Source organism: Poromitra crassiceps, assembly GCF_964638095.1.
Source record: "Poromitra crassiceps genome assembly, chromosome: 9".
NCBI lineage: Eukaryota > Metazoa > Chordata > Actinopteri > Beryciformes > Melamphaidae > Poromitra > Poromitra crassiceps.
The window spans coordinates 47,269,482-47,282,049 of record NC_139630.1 but is presented as its reverse complement, the minus strand read 5'-3'; the positions used below and the strand labels follow the sequence as shown (position 1 = coordinate 47,282,049).

General features: G+C 45.5%; 1 protein-coding gene across 1 annotated transcript in view; it reads right to left on the bottom strand.

Annotated features, from left to right (window-relative positions):
- Positions 1–12,568, bottom strand: part of syne1a (spectrin repeat containing, nuclear envelope 1a) — a gene marked incomplete at its 5' end in the record, with an annotated part of 194,546 nt that overhangs the window by 103,181 nt on the left and 78,797 nt on the right. Inside the window, 10 exons of the mRNA XM_083643019.1 lie at positions 1,556–1,711; positions 4,519–4,836; positions 5,093–5,257; positions 5,835–5,978; positions 7,626–7,779; positions 8,205–8,377; positions 8,765–8,929; positions 9,973–10,128; positions 11,580–11,723; positions 12,179–12,361. Coding sequence (XP_083499145.1) covers positions 1,556–1,711; positions 4,519–4,836; positions 5,093–5,257; positions 5,835–5,978; positions 7,626–7,779; positions 8,205–8,377; positions 8,765–8,929; positions 9,973–10,128; positions 11,580–11,723; positions 12,179–12,361 — 1,758 coding nt within the window. The remainder of the gene's footprint in view (positions 1–1,555; positions 1,712–4,518; positions 4,837–5,092; positions 5,258–5,834; positions 5,979–7,625; positions 7,780–8,204; positions 8,378–8,764; positions 8,930–9,972; positions 10,129–11,579; positions 11,724–12,178; positions 12,362–12,568) is intronic.

The window sequence follows — 12,568 nt, the reverse complement described above, 5'->3', positions numbered from 1 at the left end:
GACCAGATCTAATGCCCAGTGGCACTCTGGGGCCACTCCAGGCCACAAGAGGACAGAAGAGTTACTTTACTCTAGTTACCTTTTTTCTAACATTTATGTAACCAGGCAAGCCATTAAGAACAAATTCTTATTTATTATTATCATCAGACCTACTGTAGTACGGGGAGAGATGCCACCTCCCTGTCGCACCAAAATGCTCCACACGCCGCAGCTGCAGCCAGAGCCACAGAGGTTAATTAATGACTTTGCATAGGCTATAACCCTCCCCAATAAGCAAATATATCAAGTGGGTAGTGCGGGTACAATGATAGATCAAATTTGACAGTTGTATTGTCCCACACTGTGAATCAGAATTCTTGTCAGCCATAGTATGTTTGCACATACAAGGAAATTGTCTTGGTATGTATAGTTGGTGCACACGTTACATGAGATATAGACAACACAAAAAGATTGTTCCCAAACCGGAAGTTGAACCCGGACCGCCTGAGTGAAAACCAGGAACCCCAACCGCTAGACCATGGGAGACAGGGAGATGGGAGCCGAGCCAAAGCAACACTAAAATGTGTGCATTAATAAGAGAATCAAAGCAGACTTTTAAAAGTAACACGAAAGTTACTTTCCCTAGTAACTAATTACTTTTATTACGCAGTAATTTGAAAGTAATTCAATTACTTTTTGAGAGAAGTAACTGTAACTAATTACTAATTTTCAGTAACTTGCCCAACACTGGTTTTTAAGAATGGAAGCATATGACAGATTCCCTGCCTACCAACATGAGGGTCGCAGGTTCGCACCCCCATGTTACCTCCGGCTTGGTCGGCTGTCCATACAGGCACGATTGGTTGTGTCTGCGGTTGGGAAGCCGGATTAAGGGTATGTGTCCTGGTCGCTGCACTATTGCCTTCTCTGGTCGGTCGGGGCGCCTGTTCGGGGCGGAAGGGAATAGAAGTGATCCTCCCACGCGCTACGTCCTGCAGGTGAAGCTCCCCACTGTCGGGTGAAAAGAAGCAGCTGGCAACTGCGCATGTGTCAGAGGAAGTACGGTGCTAGTCTATGGCTCTCCCCAGGTCGGCAGCGACCGGGGCAGCAGGGACAAATTGGCCAAGTACAATTGGGGAGAAAATGGGGGGAAATCTGAAAAAAATTATTATAATAATAAAAAAGAATGGATATGACATGTGCACATTAACAATAACTACTTCTCCCAGCATTCAGTCTCTAGTGTCTTATGTGTTTTTTATTGGTGTGTCTGTTTTAGATGTGTCCTGCTATGCTTATGTGTTTTTATTTTGTCTGCATGGCATTGTATTAATCAGCCCTTTATGTTTTTATTGTCTTCTTATTTTTGTAACACATGCATTTTAATTGATTTGAATTTTAGGCTGCCTTTTCAACATCTGGCCAGGGACAGCAGATGGAAACTAGCCGTCCAGGCTAACTCTGGCTCACTTACAGTCTCACTGTTGATTGGTGTGCATTGTCCCTGAGAAATAAACTAATAAAATAAATAAATAAAATAAATAAATGAGTGAACATCAAAGCGTGGGCCGCCCACCTGTATGTTGAGCAGCAGGGCATGGTACCGGGCGGTGAGCTGGGTGGCAGCAGCGCTAACACGTCCGCTGATGTGGGTTTCCTCCAGAACCTGCTGGGCCAGGGAGGAGAGGCCGTCGACTTCTCCCTGCCGCGCTATCACTGCGTCAAGCCACCCCTGTTCATAGCAGACACACACAGATGAATCAGTCTACAGTAGTCTACACAAGTCTAGTCAACTTTTTAACAGACAACAAAGGGCATGAATACAGACTAATTTGGGAGATAAGAAATAACAAGCACATCACAAACTCCGAGATATAGGGCCAAAGTGTGTGTGTGTCCTTCCAATTGCAGAGAAGAAGAAGTAGTGAGACTATCTGACTCTGACACCTGACATTGGCAGGAAGCAAATGTCCTCCAAAGGGAGGAAAACACGTGCTGCAAGTGGAGAGGCTTGGGAGTATGAAAATCAGTGCTACTGTATCCAGTATTGTGGTGCAAGGCCATGGGATGCTTTATAAGTTGGAGTTAGGCCTTTCTAATCAATATTTGTACTTCAGGAAGTCAGTGAATACAGACTAGGGGCTGTTCACATATACAGCAAGTTAGTGAATACAGACTAGGTAGGGGCTGTTCACATATACAGCAAGTCAGTGAATACAGACTAGGGGCTGTTCACATATACAGCAAATCAGTGAATACAGACTAGGGGCTGTTCACATATACAGCAAGTCAGTGAATACAGACTAGGGGTAGGGGTGGGAATCACCAGATGCCCACGATACGATACTGAAACGATACTTGAGTCACGATACGATAGTATTGCGATACTGCGATATTTTCGATATTGCGATATATCGATATTGCGATATATTGAATATTGCGATATCTTGATATATTGCGATTTCTTACTTTTTCAACTGCAAATGATGTCCCCAAAGGAAAACTTTGTCAACATCTGGTTTATATAAGAACAATTTTTCAGTCTGTACATCTGACTTCAACCATTTTATTGCAGCAACATTGTCAAGTAGACAGACCAACAACTTTCATAAAGTCATGTCATAGTTGCATGCACCTGACAAACTGAACTGTTTGTTACAGTCTACTTACAGTCCACCTTAACTGGATGTGTGTGTGGACTAACTGTACTTAGGTAGTTTTTGCAACTTCACTTCACTTACACAAAACATCTTGTGCAGCCCATTCAGTAACTGGGGAATTTGTAAATTACTGTTATGACAAAACTGTTACTGTTAAGACAAAATGAAAATATGCTACCGTTTGTTTACTGCTGGCCTTGGAACTAAAGTTTATAGTAGCCCGGTGGCCTGCAATTTATTATTTATTTTTTCCCGCAATATCGATACTTGGCGTCCAAATATCGATACAATATCGTCAGGCAAAATATCGCGATACTGTGGTGTATCGATTTTTTCCCCCACCCCTAACTAGGGGCTGTTCACTTATACAGGAAGTCAGTGAATACAGACTAGGGGCTGTTCACTTATACAGGAAGTCAGTGAATACAGACTAGGGGCTGTTCACTTATACAGCAAGTCAGTGAATACAGACTAGGGGCTGTTCACATATACAGCAAGTCAGTGAATACAGACTAGGGGCTGTTCACTTATACAGCAAGTCAGTGAATACAGACTAGGGGCTGTTCACTTATACAGGAAGTCAGTGAATACAGACTAGGGGCTGTTCACTTATACAGGAAGTCAGTGAATACAGACTAGGGGCTGTTCACTTATACAGGAAGTCAGTGAATACAGACTAGGGGCTGTTCACATATACAGGAAGTCAGTGAATACAGACTAGGGGCTGTTCACATATACAGCAAGTCAGTGAATACAGACTAGGGGCTGTTCACTTATACAGGAAGTCAGTGAATACAGACTAGGGGCTGTTCACATATACAGCAAGTCAGTGAATACAGACTAGGGGCTGTTCACATATACAGGAAGTCAGTGAATACAGACTAGGGGCTGTTCACATATACAGGAAGTCAGTGAATACAGACTAGGGGCTGTTCACATATACAGGAAGTCAGTGAATACAGACTAGGGGCTGTTCACTTATACAGGAAGTCAGTGAATACAGACTAGGGGCTGTTCACATATACAGGAAGTCAGTGAATACAGACTAGGGGCTGTTCACATATACAGCAAGTCAGTGAATACAGACTAGGGGCTGTTCACTTATACAGGAAGTCAGTGAATACAGACTAGGGGCTGTTCACATATACAGGAAGTCAGTGAATACAGACTAGGGGCTGTTCACTTATACAGGAAGTCAGTGAATACAGACTAGGGGCTGTTCACATATACAGCAAGTCAGTGAATACAGACTAGGGGCTGTTCACTTATACAGGAAGTCAGAGAATACAGACTAGGGGCTGTTCACTTATACAGGAAGTCAGTGAATACAGACTAGGGGCTGTTCACTTATACAGGAAGTCAGAGAATACAGACTAGGGGCTGTTCACATATACAGGAAGTCAGTGAATACAGACTAGGGGCTGTTCACATATACAGGAAGTCAGTGAATACAGACTAGGGGCTGTTCACTTATACAGGAAGTCAGTGAATACAGACTAGGGGCTGTTCACATATACAGGAAGTCAGTGAATACAGACTAGGGGCTGTTCACATATACAGCAAGTCAGTGAATACAGACTAGGGGCTGTTCACTTATACAGGAAGTCAGAGAATACAGACTAGGGGCTTTTCACATATACAGGAAGTTAGTGAACACAGACTAGGGGCTTTTCACATATACAGGAAGTTAGTGAATACAGACTAGGGGCTGTTCACATATACAGTACATGTAGTGTTTTTCCCTAACTGCCAGCTCCAGAACAGCACTGCAGCCGGCGTGTTCTTCCCAAGAGAGTGGAGCGCTTTCAAAAGTTGAGAAATGTGAAACTTTTCAGAAAAGTGCTGGCTGAAGAGTAGCCTCGCTGTATCTGTTTCTAACCTGGAGCTGCTTCAGCTGGGCCTCCTTGGTCTTTCTGTCTGACCTCCGATGACCTCTGATGTTAGCCTTCCTCTCCACCTCCTCCAGCCACTGGGCCAGGCTCAGGAACCTCTGGCCCATCTGCTTCAGTCTGGCCAGCGTAGCGCTCAGATGGGCCCGAGTCTCCTCCAGACGGCCCTGGTAGGCCCCCCACTCCCGCTGAGCGGTGTCCAAGGCTCGGTCCTCAATCTGGGGAACACCCCAGGGGATCACTCGCTCTCTACTGGTCAGCACAGAGGAGAGCAGAGACTGGCCCTCTGAGCAGCGTTGCTGCATGAACTATGAATTGGGAAAAGAGATGTGTGACTGAAAGTTTACATCAGTTCAATTGCATAAAAGGACAAGAAGAGTCCAAAACTTGACTTAAAGGAAAACAGCTGCACTGAGTGTACCAAATGTGAGAAACGTGGATTGCACAATGGATTTTACAACACAATATTAGGAAGCTGTTCCTTATATTTGTATACGTGTGACAGTTACATTATATGCAGTTACATTATATGCATTATTTACATTATATGCACTGTGTTATTACCTGTAGCTGTTGCAGTGTCTTCTCTAGTGTGTCCACATTTCCCTCTGGATGGGACAAGGAGGCCAGGGTGGCCTGCTCCTGCTCCAGCCAGTCCTCAAACACATGGAGCCCCCGTTGGTATTCCTGGTGGACCAGCACCAGCTCCTTGGCCTTGCTGACAGAAGCCTGGGAACAGGAAGGAAATACTATTTTCAGCAACAGAGGGCTGAGACGCTTCAGTATGTCAGGTACAATGGACACTTATTGACGGAAAGAAGTAAAATCCTCTTAAAATCTGAGCTCATTTGAGACTCTTTCATTCAATTCAGGAATGGCCCTGTACTGAATACCATGTTGGGCAATGATTCAAACAGGAAACAATATTTAAAAGGCCCAATCTGGAAGTATGGTGCATCCTGTTGAAACAATGCAGCCTCACTTTGTTAATGTTTTGATTTACTTGATTGAATGTATGTTTTTAATTAATTGACTGCACTATTAATACAAGGTCTTAGAGTATGACAGCCACAGTATGAGTTCTAAATGCATTTTGAAGCTGTAAAAGGGTTTCTTACATGTGCAAACATATAAGTCCAACTGACCTGTATTTTGAAGATTACCACAGCAATTTATAACGTTTATATAGCATTTACAAACCCAAATGAAGTAGGGGTTCAGAGACACATTTTCAAACAGAATGATAAATTACTCAAATACCTACAGTGAAAAAGCAGAGTTTAACCAGCGAGTCTGTTGTAGATACCTTGGCCTTGTCTTTGAGGGTGTTGTATCTGCACTGCAGTTGCTGCACCTCCTGCTGGGTGGTATAATGTTCTGCCATGTTGGAGCCCTTGGTGGCAATGGTCTCCAGAGGACTGCTGTGGCTCAATACTTCCTCGTACAGCAGCTTGAATGAAATAAGCACACAAACACCAATTTACATACACACACACGTGCACACACACAGAGAGACAGACATACATACACGCACACACACACACACACACACACACACACACACACACACACATGATCGCTGAGGTGCATCCAACTCCACTGAGAAGCTCTGAGGTGTGAATATGTGTATCTGAAAGAGTGTGAAGCAGGGTGTTACTGAGAAAATGTGAATGTACTCAGTCAATTAACCCTGTTTGGAAAGGTTTAAAGATGTCTGCTGACAATATATATATTCTGTGATTTGACACAGAATATACAGTAAAACACTTTCTTTCTGTAAATAGGGGTGGGAATCAGGAGGCTCTTTCACACCGGCCTTGAAAGCCGAAAAATGCACGGAAAATAGGATTAGCGCCTCCGATGTGAAAGTCGTGAATGCGCTTTGGTGGACAATTGTTTTACGCCTTTTGTCCCGCGACGGGAGGTAGTAACAGCGCCGGGTTACCTGGCAACCCGCCTCCACTTGAAAGGTCGTCGCAGCGAGCCGGAAAAGGTGCGAATGGTCTGCTCATTCATAAAAAAATGACAGGGGAAATCACCTCATGTGATCAAGAAAGTGCAGTAGTGAAAGTAAAAAAAGTAGCCTATACAATCATGACTGCAGGGACGCCAGGAGGAATGCTCCGTGCGGTTAGGCTTTATGCTCAAACGATGTTGACATTAGTTAACGTTAAGTAGTCATGTGCATTTATAGCCTATACTATTCCCCCGACGAATGTTATGCTGTTTGATATGCGGGCGGTCGTGTATCGTTCCAATTTTAGTAGGACACCATATCGATCTGCCCGCCCACCATGCGAGTGAACTCCCTGCTCAGCGGACTAGGAGGGAAGCCTTGTTGAATGAATTTGTTCATCATACAGTAGCCTAGGCTACACTAACCTATGAAAATATTCATTTGGGCTAGGAGGAGCAGGAAATCCCTCCGCTCGCCTTTCAATGCGGGAGCAGGGGATTTCACCTGAAAGTACAGAGCAGCACGGTAATCTGGTTGCTGCTTGGCTCGTGTGAAAGCAATTACTGTGGCGAGGCGGCTGGCTTTACGGGACTCCTAAACGGCAATTTTTGCGCGATCTGTGTATGAAAGAGCCTACAGAGTAACTCATGATACGATACTATCACGATACGTTGCCCATGATAACGATGGTATAACGATACAGCAATTCTGCGATACTCGATACATTGCAAGACAATATCTACAGTACGATACATCATATCTGTGTAAATGAAAAGAAAAAATACCCCTAAAAGGGCAAAAAGAAGGAATTATGTATTTATTCACTGCATTCTGGTGTCAGTTTCACAGTTATTTGATTGATAGGAGTTATTCGTCTTCTTCACTACAAGTTTGTTAACTTCCGTTCACTTTACCCTCATTCTTTTCGATAAGTGCCACCATGAAGAGTCATGAAGTACTGACTCTGGTAAGTCAAAATGGTGAATCAGATTAGAGCGCCTGCATAATTTAATACAAATATTGATATTTGGCACCAATATATCGATAACGTATTGCAAGAGGAAGTATCACAATATATTCCAGTATCAAATTCTGTCCGATCCCCATCTGTGAATAGTCACTATTAGCTGAATGTGGTACCTTGGTCTTTCCCAGGTTGGCGGTCTTGTCTCGCATCTCAGAGTATTGTCTGTCTGAGCAGCCTAGTGTCTCTTCAACCCGGTCCATCCACAGCACAAACTGACCCACGTCCTCCTGGTAACTGGTCCACTGGGACAGAGAGCCTTCCAGCTGACTGTTAAAACCAACATGGTGGTGTAAACATACAGGAAATAAACATGAACATGGACACAGACGTGCATGCGCACGTGCTCACGCACACACACACACACACACACACACACACACACACACACACACACACACACACACACACACACACACACACACACACACACATACACACACAGACCTCAGGAAGAGTAGCTAATGGAGATCCAATTAAACAATAAACACACATACACATACACACACACACACACACACACACACACACACACACACACAGCAAACCAACCAACAGCACAATTTCTAAATTGAGCTGTACACGTATTGACAATTCTTGTAACCTTTTCAACCGGCTGAAATCCATCAAGCAAAGCGAGACAGATTGTCCCATTTATCAATTGATTGACTGATTGATTGGTTCATGGCCACAACCTTTTACACTGGATGGAGGCAGAGAGCAGGGAGTCCCATGAGTCCTTGAGGTCCTGGATCTGTTTGCGAACCACTGGGACCCCCTCAGCCGAGGTGTTCCTCTGGACGGCTTCTCCCCGCGTCAGCAACATCTTCAGCTGGATCTCCCTCTCCTGACGGGCCGCCAGCAAGGCCTGCAGACAGAGGAGAACACACAGCATGAGCAATACATAGGGTTTAGGTTTCACAGGGTTAAAGGGATAGGGTTTAGGTTTCACAGGGTTAAAGGCCACATTTGTGAGAGATTCGCCTATTTGCCACATTGCCCATACATAAACAAGATAAACAATGCCTTTACCGTCACTCTCCGTGCAGTACACTGTGAGGTACAGCCATCCAGTTAGTTAGATTCGCAAATGAGTGGGAATTACCGGTACAGCTCCAAAAATGCAGATTCCAACATGCACATGTTCATATCCATGTTCACCTCACTTAATGGGCAAGTTGACTAGTGGGAGAACCTCCCTAAAACATGGTGTGTTGCTTTGATGGTTCCCAAAGGGTTCCTTGTCCTTCCTTACCTCCAGCTGTATCATCCTGTCTTCCAGCACGCTCTTGTCGGCGGTGGGGGAGAGGCAGGTGTTGAGGACCCTCTGAGCTTCACACACCCAGTCCTGCAGCTCCTTCAGGCCCTGGGAGAAGAGGCGATGCTCCCCTACAATGCGCTCAATCCTGGAGGCCTTGTCCTGGAGAGAGCAGAGCACACCACCATGAACCCAGCCAAGTGTCTTATACTGGTTTTTGGGGAGACAGTTTAGCACTGAGTCGAGTTAAACACGAACGGAAGACATTTCTAGTGCATAATAACAACACTGCCTCAATACATTTCCTTTTGTGTTTGGATATGCTTTGAACATACCTACAGCGCTTTTCTTTTTACTCACAGAAGTCTCCAGAGACTTCCCCACTCCCACTTCAGAGCACAAAAACAATGTCTTTTTTTTCCCCAGCCACTAGTCACACGAAAGATTTAACATCAGAGTAACCGTAGAGTGCAATCTACAAGTGGCATTTTCAATTTTGATCCCCTTTCCTGTTTCCATGTCTGGCAGGGAAGAAGACCTAAAAATAGCGCTCCACGAGCTAGCCGACAAAGTAAATAAATCCCATTCATTATCATTGGGACAGTCTCATTGTCCTCCGGCGAGAGAACGGTGCTTATGCGGCCGGTCCGTGTAATGTGTTGTTCTTCGCCGCATACAATTAATCATAGGAGTGCGACCAATCTAGAGAGCGCTTCAAAAAGGTCAGTTCTCAAGCAGTGATGCATTTCAACTGCGACATTTCATAAGCGCTCGACTGGATAAAGGTAACCACCGGCATAGCCTTGGCTAGCCTTTTCTCATGTTGATGAAGCAGTAACCTTAGGGGCTCTTTGGAAGTGCACGAGAAAGCGTTGCGCTCGGGCAAACTGGTCCTAGAGCCAGAGATCGCCTCTAAAGCTGAAACCTGAAACAAGCCTGTGAGACCGGCTGTGATTTATGTGCTGTTGCGGAATAGTGCATGACGCAGCAAAACACAGCCACACAGTAAACAGTACGGCTGGACAGGAGGACCCATAAAGAGGTTCTACCACTGACAGTGCATGCATCAAGCCAGGCGCACTTCTGCAAGGCGCAGCTTTCCTCAAACCAGAGCACAGAGAAGAACGGGGGCAACAGAGGGGTGTCACGGGGGTACGGGGCAACAGAGGGGTGTCACGGGGGTACAGGGCGGGAGCGGGGGTTACCTTGGTTAGGTTGCTGAGGGCTAGGTACTGTGCCGACAGCTGGGACACGCGGTGGACGAAGCCCTTGCCGGCTGCCTGTCCCTCCCAGAGGCGATGAGCCCTCTCCCTCAGCCTGCCCAGCTCTGCCTCCCGACCGGCCATCTCCTCCAGCACACACTGGGCCAGTATGGAGGAGATGGAGATGTAGTGAAGGGATGGGGTGTAGTAGTAGTAGCACCGTTGGGAATCAAAGGATGGAGAGTGCGGGGATGAAGATGACAGAAGAACAGGGGTGAAAGAAGTTTGGAGTGGGAGATTGTGTCGTAAGGTCGGGTTAGGAATTTTGAGTCATGGGAAGAAAGGAAGGACAGAGAATGAGGTATTTTGGATGAAGGTGATGGAGGGGAGAAAGTGAAGACAGATAAGGGAGGTGTGAAGGACACAGGGTCGGGGTAACATAGCACAAGAACACACAGAGCAACGAGAGGGCACATTAACATACAAGGATAGAGACGGGGGAAAGAACGTCTCCAAAAACAGCCTAGGCAGCATTTCTCTTCATGTCCTTTTTTCAACGGGAATACGGTTAGTCAGGTAGACGGCACAGAACAGAGAGAGGAGACGACTGAGCCTGATAAGATGCTGATAAGGTGAGGGTATATATGTGAAAAACTAAAGAGGGTTTTGCCAGCGCAGGTTCAGACACTGAAGCCTGCACGTATTGTATTGTATTGTGTTGTATTTTAGGTGCTTGGGGAGGAGATGTAATTGCTTGCAGAGCCAGACAAAAGGCAATGACAAAAAGCACTACAGCAGGCGACAGAGTAAATACAAAAATAGCAACAACGATAAGGGCAGCGCTTTGAGATGGGCTTGATATTTTGTCAGTTTGATCTTTTGAACGCTGCGTGCTTCTCTTCTTCTCTCCTCGTCTCTGCCAGACGAGGCAGAGGCTGTTATCTCATCCTGAGAAAAGAGCTTTTAGCCACGCGGCGCTTCAGCTCTGACAGAAGGAGAATTAATTAGATTTCTGGACTTTTCCTTCTGACTATTGTGTCAAGACGCGGCTCGATTTTGATCCAGCGGTGCTCGACAAATGTAATTAGGTGCTCCTCTCTCTTCCACGCTGATCTCAGATAGTACTTTAGGGATGCATATCTTATGCAGAGCGACTCCGTCACCTTGGCCAATCCACATCGTGTTCAATTGATGGTGTCATGACAAGGTGTAGTTCTGTAATGTTCCCACTGCATCAAGCAGCAAGCAGAGAAGTTCAGTAATAGCAGCTGCGACGACAAATGCTGCCAGAGCAATATAAAAGCAACCCACTCAGCGTAACGTAATTCAATTGAGTTGAAAAAATGGAACGTACAATAGAGATTAAAATGGCCTGAAGTACAGTATTACAGAATGTGTCTCCATAGCAATAGCCATGAAATACCGTCAAGTCTAAGAGATGACGCTGGGAATAAAAATAGGATAATTGGTGTGTCCAATTAATGTGAAGAGGGCTGAGAGGGTCACCTGTAGCTTGTGCACGAGGAAGTAATGCAAGTAATACTCAGAACTCAAAACAGATGTAACTGTAACTGTAACTGTGTAACTGTTGGGCTGGGGTTCCACAGTACCTGCAGCTTGCTGAGCTCCTGTCTCTTGGCGGGGAGGTCGTGCAGCCGGGCGCTGCTCTCCTGAACTCTGACCTCCGTGCTGTTCAGCCAATCCTGGAGAGGCTCGGCGCTCGCCTCAAAGTCTGTCATCTGCGACTGCAAGTTCTGACAAAACCGGTACATAAGTGGTTAAAAATAATGATGATAATGATTTGCATATTACTGTATGCACTGATACTGCATAAATAAACCATAAATGCTACAAATGGTAACAACACTCATGTCGGTGTCTCTGCACACCACAATTCAGTTTGATTTACATGTGCTTTCCACCAAAGACCACGGAAGAAATCAGTTTGCCTAATACAGTTCTACTGTGGGGAGAGATCTAAGATACAAAATGTGTATGGATATTTATACACATATTCCTTTTGTGCACTTCTTTTTACACACAATGAATCAAAGTCAAGCCATTCTTCCCACCACAACGTCTGTGTATGATCACTGTTGACATAGAGGATGACATCAGGCGTACACAGGACTCAATACATTTCCTTTGGTGTTTGAATATAACCTTTATCTAACCAGATAGTCAAGACAAAATATGAGTGCTAACTGACCTTGAGTGCGTTCTCTCTCATCTGTAGGTTGGTCATCAGGCTCTTCCAGTCTTCTCGAGCGTTTGCCACCTTGGCCTTGATTCCCTCCACTCTGTCTTTGGCCACCACAGCCATCAGCAGCTCCCCGCTGGCCCCTACTGTACTCAGCCTGGCCTGGCCATGCTCCCTGTCGCTCAGGAACTCCTGTGGGAATACACAGTAGACAAAGAGACTGTGTGACTATTTCACACAAGTACAAAGGGAGGGGGGTGCTGTGAGAGAGAGAGAGAGAGAGAGAGAGAGAGAGAGTGTGTGTGTGTGTGTGTGTGTGTGAGAGAGAGAGAGAGAGAGAGAGAGAGTGTGTGTGTGTGTGTGTGTGTGTGTGTGTGTGTGTGTGTATGTATGTGTGTG